Genomic DNA, 21,678 nt, shown 5'->3' on the forward strand with positions numbered 1-21,678 from the left:
GTAAAAAAACTTGTATTTGGGGAATAAAGTCATTATTTCATTATTCCAAATTTGTTAGAGCGACTAGTATTTTCTAAATACTTTTTTACAAAAAGGGAAAATTCAATAGTCTTATTGTGCAAATTGTGTTTTATTTTTAAGGACAAGTTTTAAAGAAAAATAAAGTTTTTAGTGAGAATATACAAACAATTAAAATAACTAAGCAGTACATGTACATAAATGTGAGATCATTGTGTTGCTAAAAGACTAGAACATTTTGAACATGGAATAAAAGAAAGATCACAGATCTACGCTGGAACGTTAGATGTTCTTCAAACAAATACTGAAGAATAAATAGAATGGACAAGTTTTAAATGAAAAACTTAAACATGTAAAACTGATACTTTTTTAGTATAAACAAAATGTAACAGTAAAAGAATTAGATGAAAGTTCCAGCTAAGACCAGCTCTGTACTTTTGTCTTCTACAGATGTAAATCTAAACAGTGTTGGGTGTGAGCTCATTTTGTAGCAGGTCCTTGTCCCGCAGTCTGGCTTGAGTGATGCAGTATTCCAAAACACCAATCCTCACGTTCATGGATGAAATGTCTCCTTTCACTCTTCCCATGGCCTTCTTGATGTTTACCAGCGGAGCTATAAGAGAAGTTTCTTTCTTATTTTAGGTTTCTCAATTTGTGCTGTGCTCTTTGTGCTACCAGAAGACAAGCAATAGTTTTAGCACAGTTAAATAACAAAAATAAATAGTAAATAACAAAGCGCACACTAGGTAAGGTGACCAGAAACCCACCTTATAAAGGTTTATAAAGGTGCTTATAAAGGTTTACAGCTGATCTATATGTGTGATTTGGGGTTATGATATATTATTATTTAATATATGGACGCTCACCAGGTGGTGGTCATGGTGCTCCGTAAAGTTTTAAAACAGATTGTTGCAACATTGCAACTATTGCTTAGTTGATGATTCCAGCTTACAGCCAACAATAATGTTTTTAAGCGAAACATGGATCGTTTGTAGAGGAGGGCTTTTATTCCGACCCCCAGATTCAGTTTGACCCCCCCCCCCCCCCATGGAAACTCTTAAGAGTGCTCATGTTTGTACTAGTAAAGCAACCATTTGCAGTTTTGAAAATCTCTGGCCAAATGGTAAGTGTCAATTCCTTAGAGTCTAAAAAAAAGTATACATAATGTACAGAAACATTGGTCCTGAGATTATAAATCAAAATCCATCTCTCTATTCCAAGTTAGCCCTGTTTCATTCACAATTTTATTTATCAGAGTAATCCTTCTGATTTGTGTAAATAAGCAATCACTTATAGTAAAATATTATAGTCTATAACCCACATCCGTCAGTCATGCTGGATCCTCGTTCTTCCATTTCCTGTTTGACAGACTCCAACTCATCTGTTATCCGAGCCAAGGTCTTCTGCCGCTCGGATACTCCTCCGCTGACCTCTCTATACTGCTCCGAGATCTTGGCTAACTCATCCTGGAAAACAACTCTTATGAATCTGTTTTGGTATCTATTTTATGAATTTACTAGCTGGCCCGACAGACGTCGTCCTGTCCTAATGTGGTTTTATGTCAAATGCTCGTTCATTTTCAAGATGAGCTCGTTTGCATGGCTCAATCACATCCTGGATGAAGTTCGTTCGCTACGCTCACTCACCTTTAGGTTGGAGTTCGTTCGCTGCGCTCACTTGCCTTCAGGTTAGCTCGTTCGCTACACTAACTCGCCTCCAGGTTGAAGTTCGTTCGCTACGCTCACTCACCTTTTGGTTGCAAATTAGCTGTTGTCATAAAAAAAAAATAATAATAGTGCTGCACCCTGTTGGTAAACCTATTAACATTTTAATGCTATTGAACATCACAGAATCAAATTGTTTAGTTGAACCAGCTGTTAAGATTCTTTAATTCCATTTAAATATGAGTACTCATAAGATTAACATGGGAAACTCCACAGCCACTGGGGCCCTTTTGACGGATCTGCACCAAACTTCACAAAAACCATCCTTGAATAATGCTTAATAATGCCTGAAAGTTTCATTACAATCTGTCGAGCGGTTTCGGAGTCCATAAAGGACAAACAAACAAACAAACATACATTGGATTTTATATATACAGTAGAACTCCAATTATCCGAACTCCAATTAACCGAATCTCCGATTATCCGAATCGCTTATTTCAACAATTTTAAAAACGTAAAGCTACAGTAATAATAAGTTTCGCAAAATATTAAAGAATTGTTACTAAACAAATTTAGCCAGTGTGTAATTTGGACTTTGATGGAACACTATTAACTTAAGAACATGTATAGAACACTTGTGCTATGAGCATTGTAAACTGTAAAAATGTTCTGATTTCATTAATTATTAATTAAAAGTTCATTTAGTACCGAAAATGAGAATTTTTCTTGGAAATTCCCGGAATTCCTGTTAAACTCCGATTATCTGAATTTTCGATTATCCGAATGGGGTCTGGTTCCAATTGATTCGGATAATCGGAGTTCTACTGTATATAGATTACCTCAACTAAACACTGTAAAATACTGTATCTTACTGTTAATTAGTCTGTTTATGGTGGTAGGAAAAATCTATGTTTCTCGAAATGTATGGCCATACTCAGCTAAAGCTTTGTGCGGCCATCTACAGTTCTCGGCAATGACGTACTTTGCACTCTTAATACACTTAGCTAATGTTCTCAATTTTGTAAATCTGTAGAATTTTAGGAATTTATATTTAACCTGTACAGTCCTGTATTGATACAGCAGAGGTTCCAGTTGACTGTTGAGGAACTTGTCTCTACTCTGTATCTTGTTGAGGGAGTTGCCCAGATCTGTGGAGAGATGTTGTAGTTGTGAGCTGGCAGATGACATCACCTGAGGGAGACATTAATCATTTTAGGATTTTTAGTTTGGTATGTATGCAACAATTTGAATATGTTAGATATTGAGAATATGGTTTAAAGAATAAAGACTTTATCAACGGCTTATATAAACTGGAATTTAAACAAAAGGTGGCTTAATTTAAATGGTGGTGGACGATTTCCCATGATGTAGGAAGCTTGGAAAATAGTGAGATATACTATTTTACACCTTCCTAAGATTGAGTGGAGACAAATGTAAAGTTGTGCCCAAAAGAACTAACTCTTCAGGGAATTTTTCAAAAATATCATTGATCATTTTCCATCCAGCAAGAATAACAAGTACAGTAGACTCCCTCTAGTTCGGCTTCGGTTGGATCGGCCGCCATATGGTCCGGCCCGGTCTCAGGGGGACAAGTCATATGTCACGGGCGAATGACCTTTGACAGGATTGAACTTGAATGTTTAGTTTCCGGCCATAGAAGTAAACAATTCATGTCAGTTTAGTTTACGGGTGCTTCTATGGGTGAATTGTTGCATATTACAGATATTACCTATTTAAAACTATGTTAGGGTGCGTACACAAAGAACGCCGGTTGCCGGCGCCGGCAAACCGGCAGCTTGCTCCTCGTGCTTATAAGCGCGGCAAAAGCTTGAAGCCGTACATAAAGAAAGCTGGTAACAAGCGCGACAAGTCAGTTCACTTTGAGCAGTGTCAAAGATGTCTTCGTCTAGTGATGATGTGTTTTTGGCGGAGAGTGTTCATGTAAAATCATTGCAAAGGAGGAAAGTCGGTGTTCATGTTAATAGACATAGGAAGAAACTTGGTGAATACCATCACTTGTTTCCGCAACTAAAAGGTGACCCACAACGGTTCTACACATACATGAGAATTCAGTAGCTATCTCCATCCAACACTTATCTACATACACTCTGTTCGCGTGCAACTTCTCCCGTTTATCCCAAATCGCCTTCTTTTGATAAACTTTGGAAATTAAATCATCTGTATCAACCATCGCGCTATGACACCCACCAACTGCACAGTACAGAGACCACTCGCGGACTGAGCCGGTTGCCGGAACCGGCTTTTAAGAATGTTCTCTTCATACTTGTTTGCCGGTTGACGCCGGCAGCTCGCGCTTGTTGCGCTTTTTGAGCCGGCACCGGCGTTTACTGTGTACGGGCACACTTGAAACCATGTTAAGTTCTTCTCGAGCCGGGACGCGCTTACAGCCTTACATAACCTCAAAAATACCAAGAACATTTTTTATAAATAATTTTTCTTCGGTCTAATATGTTGAAATGCAGAGTATAATTAAATATTTTGGACCACTTTTTTATGCAGTAGGTTCCCCCATTATTGTTTTTGAAACACCACGGTTTATTTGACAAATATAAATTAAAGCAAAACAAAAAAATAGCCATCGTTAGCTTCAAGGTCAAGCTATCCGCTTGCACTGACAATCATCTGGTCACACAAACTGATGTCTGCTGTGCACTTGCTTGCTATCTCACAACAGTTTGTGATTGGGTGATTAGTAACTATGGCAATTGAATGTGTGGATGAAGAGAAACCAAAGAGGCAAAGAAAGAATAGAAGAACAAAGAAGAAAGAATAAGCTGTGTTTTACGTCATCCATTGTTATCTTTATCATATTTTACGACTGTCCTTATTATCTTTAAGACTAAGTACTATAATTTTATGCTGTTTTATGAACTGTCTAATGTTTTTATCGACATTCTTATGTTCTGAAACAACATTTAGTAGTAGCCTATGCTGACTACGGTAGCTTGCAGTACTAGGCTTTCTATTGTTCTGTTCTTTACGTGATTTATTGCTGTACGTACAGTGTTGAGTAATTTTTGTTTTGATTGAGTAAGCGTGATTTTAAACGTTTCAGTTTTTTTTTTACTGAACCAAGGTTATTGACTTAACATATCACGATTGCCCAATACTATCATTTGTATTTTGATTACCGTATGTAAAATGCACTAAATTAGTGATGGGCGATACGGGTCAATGTATCGATACTGCGTATCGGAACGTGGTGTATCGATACGTGTATCGTATCGTATCCTCATGTATCGATTTTTATATGTATCGGATAAAATATCGTATTGTATTGTTTATGATTAAAAAAAAAAAATAAATATCTCAAATATACAAGCTGCATAGACAAATACTATGTTACTTACAAGCTTGTAAAGATGGTTATAATAGGTTATTAATAACTTATTATATTATAGGACCTTCCTGTGTCTTTTTATTTGTATCAACCATACATACATAACCTCCAAATTCCGGTAAACCCTCAAATTGGAAAACATTTTGTTATTGTTTTCCTAGTTTTTACGCAAGGATAATGAATTGAACCAAAAATTACTAATAATGATGGTGGGTATGCCACTTACACATTAAATAGTATAATATGGACAATGAGGGTCCCCACTTCCATTAATGGTGGCCCTAGTTTTGAGGTTATTTGCAAAACATAGATGAAAATACATGTTTTTATCAGTGTTTTTGAAGATGCTAGGGTAAAATATCAAATTTCCACTACTACTTTTGAGGGGAGGAAAATGGGAAGACAAATTTCTTACCGTAAAAATAAGATTTATATTAATAAATAAACAATACGATATTCGATACGATATTGGCTATAGGTGTATTGATACGGGCATATCGATACACTCCCACGTATCGATACAAAATATCGATATTTTACGGTCCTTGTATCGATATCTGTATCGATACGCACATCACTACACTAAATCCGGTTAGTCCGGCCGTTTTGTAGTTCGGCCAGTGGTCCGGTCCCGAGGTGGCCAAACTAGAGGGTGTCTACTGTATTAGAGTAAGGAAATACACCCTCAAAGTCAAAAATAATCATAACTTTTTTGTGAAATCTTTAACTACTGTACCTCCTGCAATGAGCTCCGATATTGCTTCATCTGCTCCAAATGAGCCCGCCAATCTCTTGAATCTAGAATGAATCAAACACTCATCAAACGTTCAAGATAAATAGCAAGTATGTACATTTCATAGTAAGTTTCATAGTAAGAAACATATTGCAAGTAGATATGTCAGATATGACGTATTGTTTGGGTATTGATCCCCAACAGATACTTGACATAAAAAATGAAATCACACATTCACAACCAACTGACCTCAGCCCAGAGCTCTAGACTCTAGACAGGGGACTTTGTCAGATAGTAAAGGATGAGTAATAATGTATAATCATGGACTAAGCAACACAAGTAGACTCCTCATCCCATTGTAAATTTTGAAGCTTGTTTTTTGCGTCTAGTTCATGTACGTCCACACTGATCGCTAGTGTAGACAACATTTTGTTTCTATTATTTTAGGGTTATTTTCATGATTTGTGCTTTACTATTTGGTTATATAACTAGGAGACCAGTTATTGTTTATGATTATATCGTTTTATTAGGTTAAACGAGGTTTTAAATTACTGAAATAACAAGAAACAAATTGTAAACAAAACATAACCTCTACAGTTGGACGTACAGAACTAACAATAAAATTGGCTTCAGCTGTTCCATTAGGATGACTAATCTACTAAGGGAGTATGTTTTATCTATGGTATAATCCTTTACATTATTAGTAAGTACATAGTACTGTGTATGAAAAGCAAAACGTTTTAATGTTCCAAACATCTGACTAACCATTCTAATTACTTGCACAATGTACAGCGATTGGGTCTGATAGTATCAAGAACCATGTTGAAAATAGAATGCTAAAGTGTTTAATACATATTATTACAGTACGTAGTTACGTATTAGTTTGCCGGAATAGTACCTCAGGTTTAAGCGGACCAAAATGCTAGACTCAATAGAACCTTCATGATCTCATAAATAAGAAAAAGGAAACTCTGAAATTAAGATAAGCCAGCACGCGATTAAACTTATCACTTTTAAAGGCTTGTAACGCAAACAGGAATTCAAGTGTCTTAATTCATATAAGACGGTACTATTCAGTCTTTCCCATGTTGACACAGGGATACCTATCAAATCCATTAATGTTTTGTATCAACCAGGTCGTCAGCCATTAAGATCAAACTCAAAACTCAGTTAAGTCACTGAGGAAGTCTCTGCGCAGGAAAGGCGACATATTTGGTGGTAAATGAACAAAAGGATAGAGGCAGAAATGGTTTGATTCTGACACTGGTTGTAAATAAGTAAAGGACAATATACAAGATGTATCCATTTGCTTGGGTTGATGCCTAAATATGTAAAAATGTTTTGTTGACAAAGAGGTATAGTTTTTAAACTACAAAGCACAACCACAGTTTGTAAATTCCTTACCAGATTTAATTGTTACTTTCAGTTTTGGTAAAACTCGTTCCAATTCCAATCGCCACTCCTCGCTGTTAGTATTAGATTCCAACATCTCTTCTTGTTTTTGGGACTCCAACAAACTCTGAAAAACAACCACCTATGCAATGAGCAGGAGCGAATAACTTCTGTTTTGGAAGCTTGAATGGGTTACTCAATAAGGAGAAATATGGAGTAAACTTGAGATAAACTCATCAAAGCTTAAATGTGTGGATCTATAACTAAATTACTGCAATGGAATCATTTTGTTTTGTGCAATGACATAATGTGGTACAACAAATGATTCTGTTAGTGAATCTCACAACTGTTCTATTTCATGGTTAAACCATAGATAAAACATACTCCCTAAGTAGATTTCTCATCCTAATGGAGCAGCTGAAGACAATTTTATTGTTAGTTCTGTACGGTTTTCTGTAGATGTCGTGTTTTGTTTACAATTTGTTTCCCGTTAATACAGTCATTTAAAACCTCGTTTAACCAAATAATACGATCATAAACAATAAATTGTCCCCTAGTTATTTAACCAAACAGTAAAGCACAAATCAAGAAATTAACCCTAAAATGATAGAAACAAAATTTCATCGACACTAGCGCCCAGCATGAACTAGACATGAAAAACTAGCTTCAAAATTTACAATGGGATGAGAAGTCTACTTGTGTTGGTTAGTCTATGGTTAAACTCAAGAAACAGTTTCATTCTCAAATGAGTGTCGGCACATTCCTTTCCACACAGTAGAATGAGACAAGTTTAAACAGTTAAATTTTCTTTTCTTTCATAAATCAACGAGGCAGATGAATTATTTCCCATTTCATTTAATCAAAAAAATATGTGCAGCTTCAACTTGAATTGGTTAAAGTCAAATATAAAAGATAATTTTGCTAACAAATATTCTTTAACTAAACAGGTATGATTGAAATGGCAAATTTTACAGATGGGTCTGGTATAATGTCTCATAAGCTTACAAACGGAAGCTTTTCTTTTAGCTAGAGAAATGAAAATAAAAGCTATTTCTACTCGTCCTTTCAACAACAATCAGCTTTAAAATCACTAAGCAAGACAGCTGAGGTACAACATTCATACTCACTTTATTTACAATAATTTATAAATAAAAAACTTTTTTAAACAAAACGTTTTTAAACGCCCTAAAAAGTAGAAAATAATTTACAAATAATTTATAAATATGTTGAGAGAGTATAAATACTTGTACGATTTAAAACGAAAAACTTTGGGTGCATGCAATTAATTGATAATAATACATTAGTTCAGTAGGTGAAGGTAATTGTAAACAATCTATTGCATGCACCCCACGTTTTTCGTTTTAAATCGTACAAGTATTTATACTCTCTCAACATATTTATAAATTATTTGTAAATTATTTTCTACTTTTTAGGGCGTTTAAAAACGTTTTGTTTAAAAAAGTTTTTTATTTATAAATTATTTTATACTTTTTAGTTTTAATGTGTGTGCATATTAAATCTATTTCAAATGTCTATATCAGATTAAGACAGAGGCATGTGGGAAATCTAAGGTTTATTTGAGTTTCTTTGCATATAATTATGTATTAGATTGCATGTATGGCCTACCTACTAACTATAAATATATCAATCTATTTGATTTATTGTTTACTTTTTAGAATACTAAATAAATAACAAATGACATTATTAACAAACTCCTTTATATCTGCAATCAGATTGTTTATCGTTATTTTGAAATGTTTGTATAAAGAATCTCTTGGGAGCAGAACCTGTACCTCTTAACCTCTGCTTTTTGAACTGTCAAATTTAAGTATTTACAGCTGACTTAAATTAGTTGATATATTTACATCCTTTTAAAATGTAAACATGAAAAATTTGGAAGCCCATGGGGCGTAGCCCAAGGGAAATATGAAAATTAAATGATATTATATCGCATTGTCATGCATTTGTGAGCTATGTTTCAAATTTCAAGTCTCTAGCTTATCGGTTACATCGTTTAAAATTGATATCAAAATTTGTAGGAAAGCGAGCTAATAAAAACAAGCCCATGGGGCGTAGCCCGAAAGGAAATATGAAAATTAAATGATATAATATTACAATGTCATCCATTTGTGAGCTATGTTTCAAATTTCAAGTCTCTAGCTCATCGGGAAGTATCAAAATTTGCAAGAAATCGATTTAATAAAAACAAGCCCATGGGGCGTAGCCCAAGGGAAATATGAAAATTAAATTGTATAATATTGCATTGTCTTCCATTTGTGAGCTATGTTTCAAGTTTCAAGCCTCTAGCTCATCGGGAAGTTAGTATAAAATTGATTGCAAAGTTTGTAGCGGACAAGAAAGCGACCTAATAAAAACGTTTTAAAATAGAGCTATTTCAATCTACATGTAGGCTTTTGCAACAGTGGCATTTCAAGAATCAAGAATCAAGAATTTATTTGCCATTAGATAACACAGTTACAATAGGCTTCGTCAACATACAATTTTTGTATAGAAAGTCAAAGTAAACATTAAAGTCAACATTAAAATACATGATTTAAAAATTCCTCAGTTGAATAAAATGCCTTATCTTTAAGCAACTTACAAACAGTGGTACAAAATTTCTTAAATGGTAACATTTTTATATCTAAAGGCAATTTGTTGTAAAATAAAATCTGATGGTAACTATGACTATTGAAATATTTTTGCAATCTAATACTAGGCCTAGTTATGTGGTCTCTTTGTCTAGTGTTATAGGAATGGACAGATGAGTTTGTATTAAACTTTTCAATATTCTTCTTGACAAAACAAAGATTGTGAAAGAAAAACAAACTAGGGAGAGTACCAAGATTAGGGAAAAGGTTACGGCATGAGGCCTCTGCATCTAAACCAAACATTGCTCTTATAGCCTTTTTTTGCCAAACAAAGGTGGTTTTGGCAGCAGCTGAATTTCCCCATAATCTGACACCATAGTTGAGATGGGTGTGAAAAAGACCATAATATATCATAATAATTACTTCTGAGCACACACAAGACCTTAACTTTCTTAACAAACAAGTGACACGTGACAATTTTTTACATAGATTATTTACATGTTCCTCCCAACACAGCTTACTGTCTAAATAAATACCAAGAAGTTTTACAGGTTTTAATAAATAGTTATCATCTAATACTAGATTTAGCTGACTGCTTAAAGTAAATACAATGTGTTCTGTTTTACTTTCATTAACATTTAATTTGTTTGCTAAAAACCATGATTTTGATTCCTCCATAGCTATTTGTAGTCTGTGTTGAACAGTGAAAAAATCTACATCAGAATGTATCAGGGTGGTGTCATCCGCATACAAAACAGACATCACAGAAACGTTTGAACTGTAGTCATTAATAAAAACTAAAAATAAAAAAGGGCCTAGGACAGAGCCTTGCGGCACTCCGACTGTAACTTGTAAGAAATCAGAATCATTATTATTACAATTAACCATTTGCTTACCATTTGCTAACCATTTCAAGAATCCATAGTGGTTTTCAGCATCAATTCAGCATCAACCGTGTTTTCAATTGTAGATTTCTGCCAAACGTTTTGATTTACTGTCAAGAGGCATCCTCAGTGGCTTTATCTGAGACTGCCAAAACCACCATGGATTCTTGGAATTTAAACTTCATAATTACTAACCTTGTTGATGTTGGTGATGTTCTGTAGATCATCGATGTGCAGCAAGTTGTCTTCATCATCATCTGAATCCTCAGCTGCCATTTCTTCTTCAATCTTCTCCAAGAGAAGTTCAGCTTCGTCATCTATAGGCTGCTCTTCAGTTTCCACTTCAAGAGGGGGTTTTGGTCTAAAATAATTCATCACATACAGATACTGGTAGTGAACTGTAATGATGTCCAAGAACATAAATATTTATTTGATTTATTTACTTATTTATTTGTAGAAAGTGGGATACTGGTATCTAAAAGTTGGGTTCTTGAACTTAGCAGTGATTTATTGCAAGACACTGTTCAATTCTCAAAATGACTTTGACTTAACAGTTTGTGCAAATTATGATATGTTGATACATATTTTGGTATTTTATTTTAGCCTTGTAACTTCTGTGCTTTACGTATAAGGTCAAATATCTATCAGTGATTTTTATTTTTATTTTATGGGACAGCCAGATTATTTATTTATTTTTATTTCAAATAGAATTTGTTGCTGAGACTTATACTATTCATACGCAACTACATAGACACAATTGTCATTAAATAAATTACATTTCTTTCTCTAAACACACCATGTTTTTCATGTTTTACAGATTTTATTCACTTTTGAGTATTTAGCTGGACTTATATCATTGAAGATTCAAAAATTACATTATATATTGATCAATACGAGTAATAGCTATTTACCTTACAAGTGTGTAGTAAGAGCGTTTTTATATCACGCAGGTGAATGTTGTGCACCGAGCGGAAGCGAGTTGCATAATTCACCTAAGTGATGTAAACACGCTCTTCCGTAACGTTTAAAGTACAAGATTTTACCTGACCCGACAATATACAGGGGGTTACGTACAATATTTTTCATTATCCATTTCACTCATCTTCTAACAGTAAAGTTCTTTTACAAATAAAAGCTAGCTTAGGAAAATACTTTAAAGCATAACAATAAAATTCTAGAGCACAGCTGATTTCTAGCGTTGAACGTCGTTGGCTCCACAGATGTATACTTTTTTAAGTTGAGCACTCAATGTTATTTAAATGGGCTTCATTACTTCACCGAGTGAGTTTTTGAAACTTTACTTCACTCGTGAGGTAAAGAAGTTGTATACATCACGCTTGGGATAGGGAAGTTTAATATGGCGGGTTGGGTAAAATATTTTACACAATGTACCACTTACTTATCACAATATTAATTCTTACTTTTTCCAAATAACCTTAGTGTGCTCCATGGCTTTATCAGCCAAGCTGTTGAGAATGTAGATGGCATAGCGACCGTACCCTTGCTTTAGCTTGTTGGGGGCAAAATCCACCGGAATACCCTGCGAACATAATACATAATTATGTTCAACTTGGTTTAGAGTTTAGACACTTTTTAGACTTTACTATATGGTTATTTTTTTTCTATTGTGCATCTACTACTACTACAGATGTGACAAGGTATTTTTTCTCTTTTCTAAAAAAAAAAATAAAAAAAATTCTCTCTGATTGAGTAAATATTTGGACATAATTATGATGTTGCTAAATCCCTAAACTATCTTACAAGATCCCGTGTGGCATCCAAAACTACAGCGATGGTTGAGTTAGGATCATCGTATTCCTGGGGTTGTTCAAACTGACGTCCCATTTTACGCACCAACCAGGCCGCTAGTGACGTGAACATGAAAAATTGTTCTCCTGGATTAGTCTGCAGAGCGAAATAGTATCTGAAAACATTGGTAACATTACTACTGCTCTAAAAGTATAGAAGTATACTAAATATTTTTATCTATAAGTTTTTTTACTTCACTATTAATCAGCTGTACAAATATACTTTAATATTGATGTAAAATAATTATGCAATCAGTCAAATCAGTCAGGATACTCCATGACGTAATATAATTTTGTTGAAAGTTTTGTTGTATCTATAACATGGATAGACTAGATAAAAAAAAGATGATTATGAAAGTTTTTTTTTATGTTCCGCAAGCTGCTGGACACTGCCGGCAAAAACATCAAATCTGTCATTCCAACATTCGAATGTTGAGGACGTAATCAGAGCTAAGACTGCTGAGTGCTAATGCTACTAATCAGAGCCCAGACTGCTGAGTGCTAAAGCTAGTAATCAGAGCTAAGACTGCTGAGTGCTAATGCTAGTAATCAGAGCCAAGACTGCTGTTTGCTAATGCTAGTAATCAGAGCTAAGACTGCTGAGTGCTAATGATAGTAATCAGAGCCAAGACTGCTGAGTGCTTATGCTAGTAATCAGAGCTAAGACTGCTGAGTGCTAATGCTAGTAATCAGAGCCGAGACTGCTGAGTGCTAATGCTAGTAATCAGAGCCAAGACTGCTGAGTGCTAATTCTAGTAATCAGAGCCAAGACTGCTGAGTGCTAATTCTAGTAATCATCAGAGCCAAGATTGCTGAGTGCTAATGATAATAATCAGAGCCAAGACTGCTGAGTGCTTATGCTAGTAATCAGAGCTAAGACTGCTGAGTGCTAATGCTAGTAATCAGAGCCAAGACAGATGAGTGCTAATGCTAGTAATCAGAGCCAAGACTGCTGATTACTAATGCTAGTAATCAGAGCTAAGAATGCTGAGTGCTAATGCTAGTAATCAGAGCCAAGACTGCTGAGTGCTAATGCTAGTAATCAGAGCGAAGACTGCTGAGTGCTAAAGCTAGTAATCAGAGCCAAGACTGCTGAGTGCTAATTCTAGTAATCAGAGCCAAGACTGCTGAGTGCTAATGATAATAATCAGAGCCAAGACTGCTGAGTGCTTATGCTAGTAATCAGAGCCAAGACTGCAGAGTGCTAATGCTAGTAATCAGAGCTAAGACTGCTGAGTGCTAATGCTAGTAATCAGAGCCAAGACTGCTGAGTGCTAATGCTAGTAATCAGAGCCAAGACTGCAGAGTGCTAATGCTAGTAATCAGAGATAAGACTGCTGAGTGCTAATGCAAGTAATCAGAGCCAAGACTGCTGAGTGCTAATGCTAGTAATCAGAGCCAAGACTGCTGAGTGCTAATGCTAGTAATCAGAGCCAAGACTGCTGAGTGCTAATGCTAGTAATCAGAGCCAAGACTGCTGAGTGCTAATGCTAGTAATCAGAGCTAAGACTGCTGAGTGCTAATGCTAGTAATCAGAGCCAAGACTGCTTGGTGCTAATGCTAGTAATCAGAGCTAAGACTGCTGAGTGCTAATGCTAGTAATCAGAGCTAAAGACTGGTGAGTGTTAATGCTAGTAATCAGAGCTAAGACTGTTGAGTTATAATGCTAGTAATCACAACTAAGACTGCTGAGTGCTAATGCTAGTAATCAGAGCTAAGACTGCTGTGTGCTAATGCTAGTAATCACTAATTAGAAAGTTTCCGGCTCAATCCTGAGAAAATTCAAAATCTTGTTTAACGCTTCAAAAGTGGAACCAGCTGTCCTTGTTCACTGTGCTTTTAACCCTTCGCGGACGGATATATCGGCATATGGGTTGGTTTGTTCTGGCCGGGAAACGGATATGTCTGCCTTATCATCAGACAGCCCTGGCTAGTGTTTTTGCAGTACCCAGATGTCTCAAGCTACCAAGGCTCTACTTCCCGCTACTTTTTATTTGAATAATTTTTGCCTGTCCTAGGCCATAAAAGTTGCCTGTCCCGGAGGGGTTGATAAATGATCCTGGTAAAAGAACCAGCTGATATCTCAGTAACTATCTAAGCTGTCATCTCATAATCGTTCAACACTCATTGTTCATTCATCTGTGCCTAAAACAACTGATAAAACTGACGCCCTCTTGTGTTGGCGTTGGAAAAATTCTCTATTCTTTAACATAGGCCTAAAGGGAACAATCTTGTATTGCAAAAAACCCAGACATTTATATCCAGAACATTTAAAAGGTAATGTCCTTAGATATGATTTGGCCCTATGACTACTGAATTTTGTTAGATGTATAAATCAATCAAACGTTGCTGGGCAGAGAATATATATATATATGAAGATGACACATTTAAACTAGCCATTAATGTGCAAGACGGCTGTAGCACTAACTCATTTGGAGCGTCTATACAATGTGATGTACAAAATTTGTTATTACTATGGTAATATGCCAGTGAATGTGGTGTTGGTCCATTGTTGGGTGCAGCGCCTGCAGTCTTGTATTTTGTTTCAGGGAAAGAATGGAAAATATGTTTATGCACACACGTGGCTAGTCTAGTGTGGGGCTCCAACGGGTTTAAGACCCAAAGACTACCGAATGGGAAATATGTTTATGCACACAGGTGGCTAGTCTGTAGTGTGGGACTCCAATGGGTTTAAGACCCAAAGACTACCCACTATAACCTCCTGGGAACACTTGTTCCACTTCATCAGAACTAAGTAGAGTTTACCTACGCCCAAGGGGCTTACTCCCGTGTGTAGCTGTTTATTGCTTACACACTGTACCAATTCCTGACAGAGTGCGTATGCCTATTCCCATACCTCAGAGCCTTAGAGAAGCACGGACTGGACTGCAGACATCAAGAGTCTTCTCCGGCTTGACCAAGGACCCCATACATTAGGTCGGGCATACACAGAGTAGTGATAATCCTAGCAGCCTTGTCCACAGTATGGAAGATATGGTCCCTCCATCTCAACTAACAAGTCCACTATGACACCAAGTACTTGGGGGTTTGGACAGCTACGTTCCCCACTCGTAGCGGAACTACGGTTTCAATATCTTTCATAAGGACGACGATCTCTGTCTTGATCAGCCGTCCAGGCATTTACTAAATGCATGTCCTGGTTTGGTTTCAGTTGGGAAAGCTCAACGTTGCTGCAGCAATGAGGGCTGCGACTTCATCGGCGTACCCATGCTCTCCTCTGACATATCTGAGAGCTGTCATAGGGCGCAGCCATGTTTTAGAGGAGGCTTCATGTTAACAGTTTTATAAAATCTCACAATTATTGTCACAAACAAGAACCGGGGATCTTTTTATAATGAAAATCAACTGTAACAGCCCTCCCTAAGAACTTTGAACTATCTTTAAGAAAGGTTTCTAGAAATACCATTTCTAGAAAATCATTGTTTGATGATTTAATGGTTTTTCGTGCTTGAGCACAATCATCTGTGGGAATAACGGTGATAAGTATGAATGGAGAAAGAATATTAGCGTTTATAGTTCCTTAGAAATTTTAGGGTTCACACCTCAATTTTAAGATTCAACAATCACGCATTGACAATTGCTGAAAAATGTTGTGTTATCAGATCAAAATATTTGATTAAAAGTTATTATGTCTTATTAGACAGCAAACCAGATTAGGTGCTTCATTTCATTTCAAAAACTCCACTGAAAGTTATATTTTAGTTTTGTTGAGGGAACAAAGGACAATAGCTCTTTTTGGACCTTTTGTAATAAAAGACTATTAATAAAAAGCAGAATAAAACATGGCATGGCTTTCACAAGTGATCTTCTCAAATTGTACAAGTAATTTGTGTATTTGAAACCAAGCTTTTCAACCACAATAGCAAAATATACATACATTAGGCAAATATTTGTGCTAGTTTAGTACCTGTTAAGTGGACGCATTTTTAAAGCTTTGATGAACTCTTCGCCGTATTTTAAAACTTTCAATTTATCCATGAGCTCCTCCATGATGATAAAGGGCTGGTAAGCCTGTGACGGATCGGTAGGATCCTCCAAGGCAGACCCTCGAGATGATAATTGCTCCAGATCCATGATTCACCTGAGAAAAGGTAAATACAACACAACACTCTTTACAGGATACTGGCCATTTTAAATGTTGCTAAACATTTATTATTTATAAATACCCCCGCCGTAGCAAACCTGCCAACTAAGCGAATTTCCATTTGTCTGAATTGATTTTCAATTAAATCAATTTAAATAACATTAGGTTTAACAAGTACCTAGGTTTGCTGCTACAGGGAGGCTAATAAAGTGTGGTTTTTAGTAAAATATTAATAGTTTAGGATAAAATAAATAAATTTGCCAAGTTTGATCAAAATATATCCATAAACAAGCAAACTACAACATATTACAATATTTTCCAACATTTTACAATAACATGGGAATTTTAAAATTAATTTTTTTTTATTTTCCCCTGTACCAAAAACCGTACACCGTGGGAAATTTTGTGTTTTGATGGTCAAAGATGAGAAAAACCATTTTTTACCTCTATAAAACCCCGTTCCCATGGTTCGATTATGCTGGTTCACTAACTCATTCAAGTTTATCCCGCCTTACACCTTTAAACCATATTTCATCAAAATTTGACAAAAATTACTCAAGCTATCGGGTTCACGGACGTATATGTATATACCTATATATACAAATTTGAACGAATGGTGTTTTTGGCCTCTGGAGACATCAAAATGAAAAAGTAATTCGGTCCCAGGCCTAGGTCTTACCGTGCCACATACGTTAATAGCTACTTCCCTATAGGAAAATTCGCTAAAACCGAACAAATTATTGTAATTTATAAATGCAATCATGAGTTATGGGTATCAATCATATTGGGTAAGTGACATTTTTCAAATGTGCAGGAAACACGATGAAAACTCGTTAGTGTAAGGGAAAGTACCAGGTACTCTTGTCAAAATTAGAACAAATAAGTATCGTACAAAATCAAATAAAACCTACAATACAAAAAATGTGTCAAATAAAACCTTAAATTATTGTAACTTATTTTCCTTTATTCCTTTCAAATTTATATTTTCCTCAACTGAAAAACTAGCTTGAAAGTACGAGTAAGAGTGTGACAGTTTACAAAAAGCTAAATATGTTTTACATAAGATTGAAGGAGTGTTAACCAAGCGCAGTGTTACTTTTTCTAGCATTTCGTAGTACAAAACCATCTTATTGTGACTAAAACCACACTTCCAACAGTAATATTGAAAGTTGTTAAATAATGTCCTCTAAAAACTGGTTATTTGTATTTTCTTGATTCTTAAATGTATGCAACGAGGTATTAGAAGGATTTAATGAAAACTAATATGACTAGTCTCAGCAAGCTATATTTACAAAAATATAACATTTACAAAATCATAGAATTTTTGGAGGTCATTGTTGGAATCAAGATACTTTAATCTTTGGAAAATTGTTTAAATAGTCGGTAGCCTTAATTTGGTTTAGGCACAATGGAACACTGTAAAAGATGGTATAAAACAATAAATTATACTAAAATATAAATAAACAAATTTAAATTTCCATAAGTTACGGTAGGGCCTACCCTACCCATAATGAAGATACTACTACTTTTTTTACTATAACCTCTCCTTACACAAGGCCACGGCGTTGTGTGGCAACGTCTCGCCAGCCGGCCTATTGCCATTGTAATAACATTAATAACATCATAAATATTGCACATAAGCTCCATTAAGAATTGATGAGACTGCTGTTTCAGTAGACTGGGATTGTGTCGTTGCCAACTAACGTCTCTTTGCAGCCTTGTATTAGAGGTGGCTATGGTTATATGACACTTAACCATTTAAGTGTGAAACTCCAACATGTCCTTAATGACTTAAATAACACAGGGGCTCTACAGTAGGGCCTAAATACTACAGCAGAACCTCTTTAATCCGAACTAATTGGGACCGGGGGTAGTACGGATTATTGAATAGTTCGGGTTACAGAACATGTTGTTTTTACATGACAATAGATACAACATGGCTAAATTGGCTCTTCGTTGTTACAGGAAAAGTGAAAAAAAGTGCTTTATAAAGTAAAATGCAGTGTTCATTTAATACCGTAGTAAACATAGTGAATAAACAGTACCTACTGTACATTAGAATAGAAACAATTACTGTGCGTACGTATAGAACTACTGTACTGTGTATGGAGTACATGAGGCGTTCGGATTAGTGGACGTTCGGATTACGGGGGTTCGGATTAAAGAGGTTCTACTGTGTACAATACTTTTTAAAGAGTAATACTCTAATTTGATCGAAAATCGATAAATGTTACCAAAACGTGCCATTAAAAATACCGGTATTTAAAATGATTTTGTCTTTAAAAATTAAGATCTCAAAGCAATGAAATGGTTGAAAACAAGGTTATTTTTAAAAAGCGTAGAAGCCAATCGAATAAAAAATATTAATGGGCAGAAAAGAGTTATTAAAAATCAATATAACTTCAATCATGGTAATACGGTCAATGACTTTTATATATTAGAATGTTGGAGATTACAACATAAACTATGGAGCTTGACACGGACAGTAGTAACTTAGATAATATTTAAGAGTAGGGTAAAGAGTTTCAATTTATGTGGGCTCCTGCTTAGCTAAATCATAGCTTTGACTAATAGTCAATGGTAGCCTAATAGGGTTTATTAGGTAGGCTGTGATGTTATTTAGCTTTCCAGATTGGCAATAAAAAGATGAGATTAAAATGTAAATTACAAGACTACAAGACCAAATTGATTGCGCCAACATGCTGAGGAATTAAGTTTTTAAGGGTGAGCTTATGTTTTGACCAAGGGTTTGATAAATAGCATTGTTTTATACTCTAATCAAAAGTAGGCTGGGCTAAAAAAACTGTCACATTTGCAAGAGATTTTTACAATAAAACCTTCAGTGTGTACAAGTTTTAAATCATTCAAGTTCTAAGATGACTTCTAATCTGAATCAGAAGACTCTTCGTTTTTCGGTGCAGTATTTTTTAGCTTGCTTATAATTTCTTTTGCTGGATTGAAAACTCCATGAGTTTGCTGATTACAAATGTAGCAACGTGCTGACTTCTTATATTGAGTGAGAGCACACTTTTCACAAAAATAATGCTTGCATTTAGTAACAATAGGATCTGTAAACGAGTCCCTGCAAATAAAGCACTTAAAAGGCAAGTTGTTCTCATCATCATCAATTTCATATTTTGTGTCATCTTCATCATCTACAACCCCTGATGCCGCATCTGTCTCTATTTGCCATCCAAACTTGTAATCAGAACGATCGTGTAGAAATTTACAGCTATCACCAAAACCACAATACCCGGTTTCTTTATAGTCTTTACAAATATCGGGTTGGTAGTCCCACCGAACTGTACTCCTCAAATGTGCTGGAGCTCGAATCGGTCCTTTTCTAACCATGCCACTTGAAGCATTGCCTTGGGCGGTGTCTCTCTTTTCGTAAAATTGAGTATAGTTTGCCATACCTCTATATATGCTATCATCTTCTTTTCCTTTAAGTTCTTTGTTGATTTTCAGTGACCGTTCAAATATTGCCTGAGCGTCCCTGTCAGTTTCAGTTTCAATCTCCAACACTGCTGTTGCACCTTGATCGGAGGGCCCCTCAGGAGCAGCTGTGCGTTTAGACCGGTAAGAAACAGTGACTTTGTCATCATCACTTGAGGACTCGTTTGCTGCTGAATCAGGTTTTATCACTTTCTTGAAATTGGACTTTTGAATTAAAGGATTTGATTTGTCTTCTTTCTTATCTTTTTTAACGACTGTAGTTTCATCCTCACTACTGCTAGAGTCTTTACTTCTTATGTTTCTTGATCTTACGTTTCGTTTCCGCTTGAAAAACAAACAGGTTTTACCATCATTTCCAGAGTTCTCTTGGTCAGTTGATTCCATTATGAGATTAAATATTAAGAAATAAATGTAGTCTAAGTTGGAATTTCCAAGATTGTTAAGCGTACAATTGTCTAATTGTACTAAAAGCAATGAGTTGTGCAGTGAGCCTAACCTAGGCTTAAGCTAGTTCTATACCATAGAGTGAGTTACGCAATATTAACCAATGAATGCTTGTAAATAGATTGGTCACCTTTAGATCCTAGCCTACAGTGATGTACCAGAACTAAAATCGTTTAACGTTGAAATCAAAGTAAATAATTTGAAATTGTTCACTGTTGATGGGTAACTTTCAGGTTATCTTCACTGGTACACTTTACATAAGCCTTGTTCACAATTATTGTTCTTCTCCGATTATATTGGACTGTATACGTTTGACTGGTTTCATTTTGACAACATAGCATTTGGCAAAATTAACAGTTAGTTGATCAAAATTCAAAAACAATATAAACAGAAATCAATTATCAAATATGACAACCACACTTAACACTAACACTAACAACTCTAAGCTCCTCTCCTACATCCGTTTCAATCGCGGATTACTCCTCTCATACTGCGCATGCGTGAGTAAACCGTTCCGTGGAACTGTGACATATATCAGATATCAGATTTATCTGCTACAACGTGTACAGTCTCACTCACACAGTACAATGAATTGAATATAGCACGGTTGTTCCTTTACTTTTACCAACTAGTCTGCGCTTTGTTTTTACTTTAGTATACTTTCTGGTTCTTGCTTATATGTTGGTTTATTATTTTAGGATCTCATGTGCAAGTCCACCCCCTCACTTCACGGTAATTTTATAATATTGACTTACTATCCTAAATTGCTGCCTTTTGGTTTGAAAGAATCTTACTGCATTTTAGATCACCACACCATGTTCTGAGTCAGCTATATCACCATTAAAGTACTATATCTGTGATATCACAATAAAAAATTATGGATCTAGGCACAGCCACCTCTAATACAAGGCCGCACCGTTCGAACTGGCAACGCCGCAATCACACCCCCTCTGCGTCCGTCTTCACACGCGCTAGGCTATGAACATCAATGAGAGTATTGCTGCTCTGTATCAATGAATGAAAGTATTTAAATACGTTTAACATATTTTAGTAGATTTTAAGGTATGGTAAAATAGACAAAATTGTAATCTAGGTTGTTTATTTAGTGAAAATTTGCAACATACCGCAATATGTCTAAAACTAAAAATATACAAACATAATGTTTTTGGTTACATTTATCGTATTGTAAGTACGATGAATGTGGAAATAGATGAACTTTAAA

General features: G+C 35.6%; 2 protein-coding genes across 2 annotated transcripts; both read right to left on the bottom strand.

The window, feature by feature from the left end:
* Positions 1 to 122: 122 nt before the first annotated feature.
* On the bottom strand, positions 123 to 20,868 carry LOC128986824 (intraflagellar transport protein 57 homolog). Its single transcript, XM_054407372.1, has 10 exons — positions 20,587 to 20,868; positions 16,380 to 16,553; positions 12,405 to 12,567; positions 12,065 to 12,183; positions 10,839 to 11,004; positions 7,181 to 7,295; positions 5,780 to 5,841; positions 2,739 to 2,873; positions 1,340 to 1,484; positions 123 to 631 (listed from the first exon to the last, which is right to left on the bottom strand). Exons 2-10 carry the CDS (start codon positions 16,544 to 16,546, stop codon positions 477 to 479), a joined length of 1,227 nt encoding a protein of 408 aa, XP_054263347.1. The 5' UTR covers positions 16,547 to 16,553; positions 20,587 to 20,868; the 3' UTR covers positions 123 to 476.
* LOC128986825 (E3 ubiquitin-protein ligase RNF113A-like) lies at positions 17,824 to 20,593 on the bottom strand. The gene has a single exon (XM_054407374.1). The coding sequence runs from the start codon at positions 20,394 to 20,396 to the stop codon at positions 19,440 to 19,442; it is 957 nt and encodes a 318-aa protein (XP_054263349.1). The 5' UTR covers positions 20,397 to 20,593; the 3' UTR covers positions 17,824 to 19,439.
* Positions 20,869 to 21,678: the final 810 nt, after the last annotated feature.

Source organism: Macrosteles quadrilineatus, unplaced genomic scaffold, assembly GCF_028750875.1.
Source record: "Macrosteles quadrilineatus isolate MER2022 unplaced genomic scaffold, UCM_ALF_1.0 Scaffold_2__2_contigs__length_208266976, whole genome shotgun sequence".
Classification (NCBI taxonomy): Eukaryota; Metazoa; Arthropoda; class Insecta; order Hemiptera; family Cicadellidae; genus Macrosteles; species Macrosteles quadrilineatus.

What these genes read in the sequence shown, in the direction of transcription:
- LOC128986825 (XM_054407374.1), bottom strand. Translation starts at nt 20,396, where the DNA reads ATGGAATCAACTGACCAAGAGAACTCTGGAAATGATGGTAAAACCTGT.
- LOC128986824 (XM_054407372.1), bottom strand. Translation starts at nt 16,546, where the DNA reads ATGGATCTGGAGCAATTATCATCTCGAGGGTCTGCCTTGGAGGATCCT. An exon ending in ACTAAGGTTATTTGGAAAAA is followed by an intron (nt 11,005 to 12,064) that starts GTAAGAATTAAT and finishes GAATTATTTTAG; the next exon opens with ACCAAAACCCCCTCTTGAAG. An exon ending in GAAAGTAACAATTAAATCTG is followed by an intron (nt 5,842 to 7,180) that starts GTAAGGAATTTA and finishes GATTCATTCTAG; the next exon opens with ATTCAAGAGATTGGCGGGCT.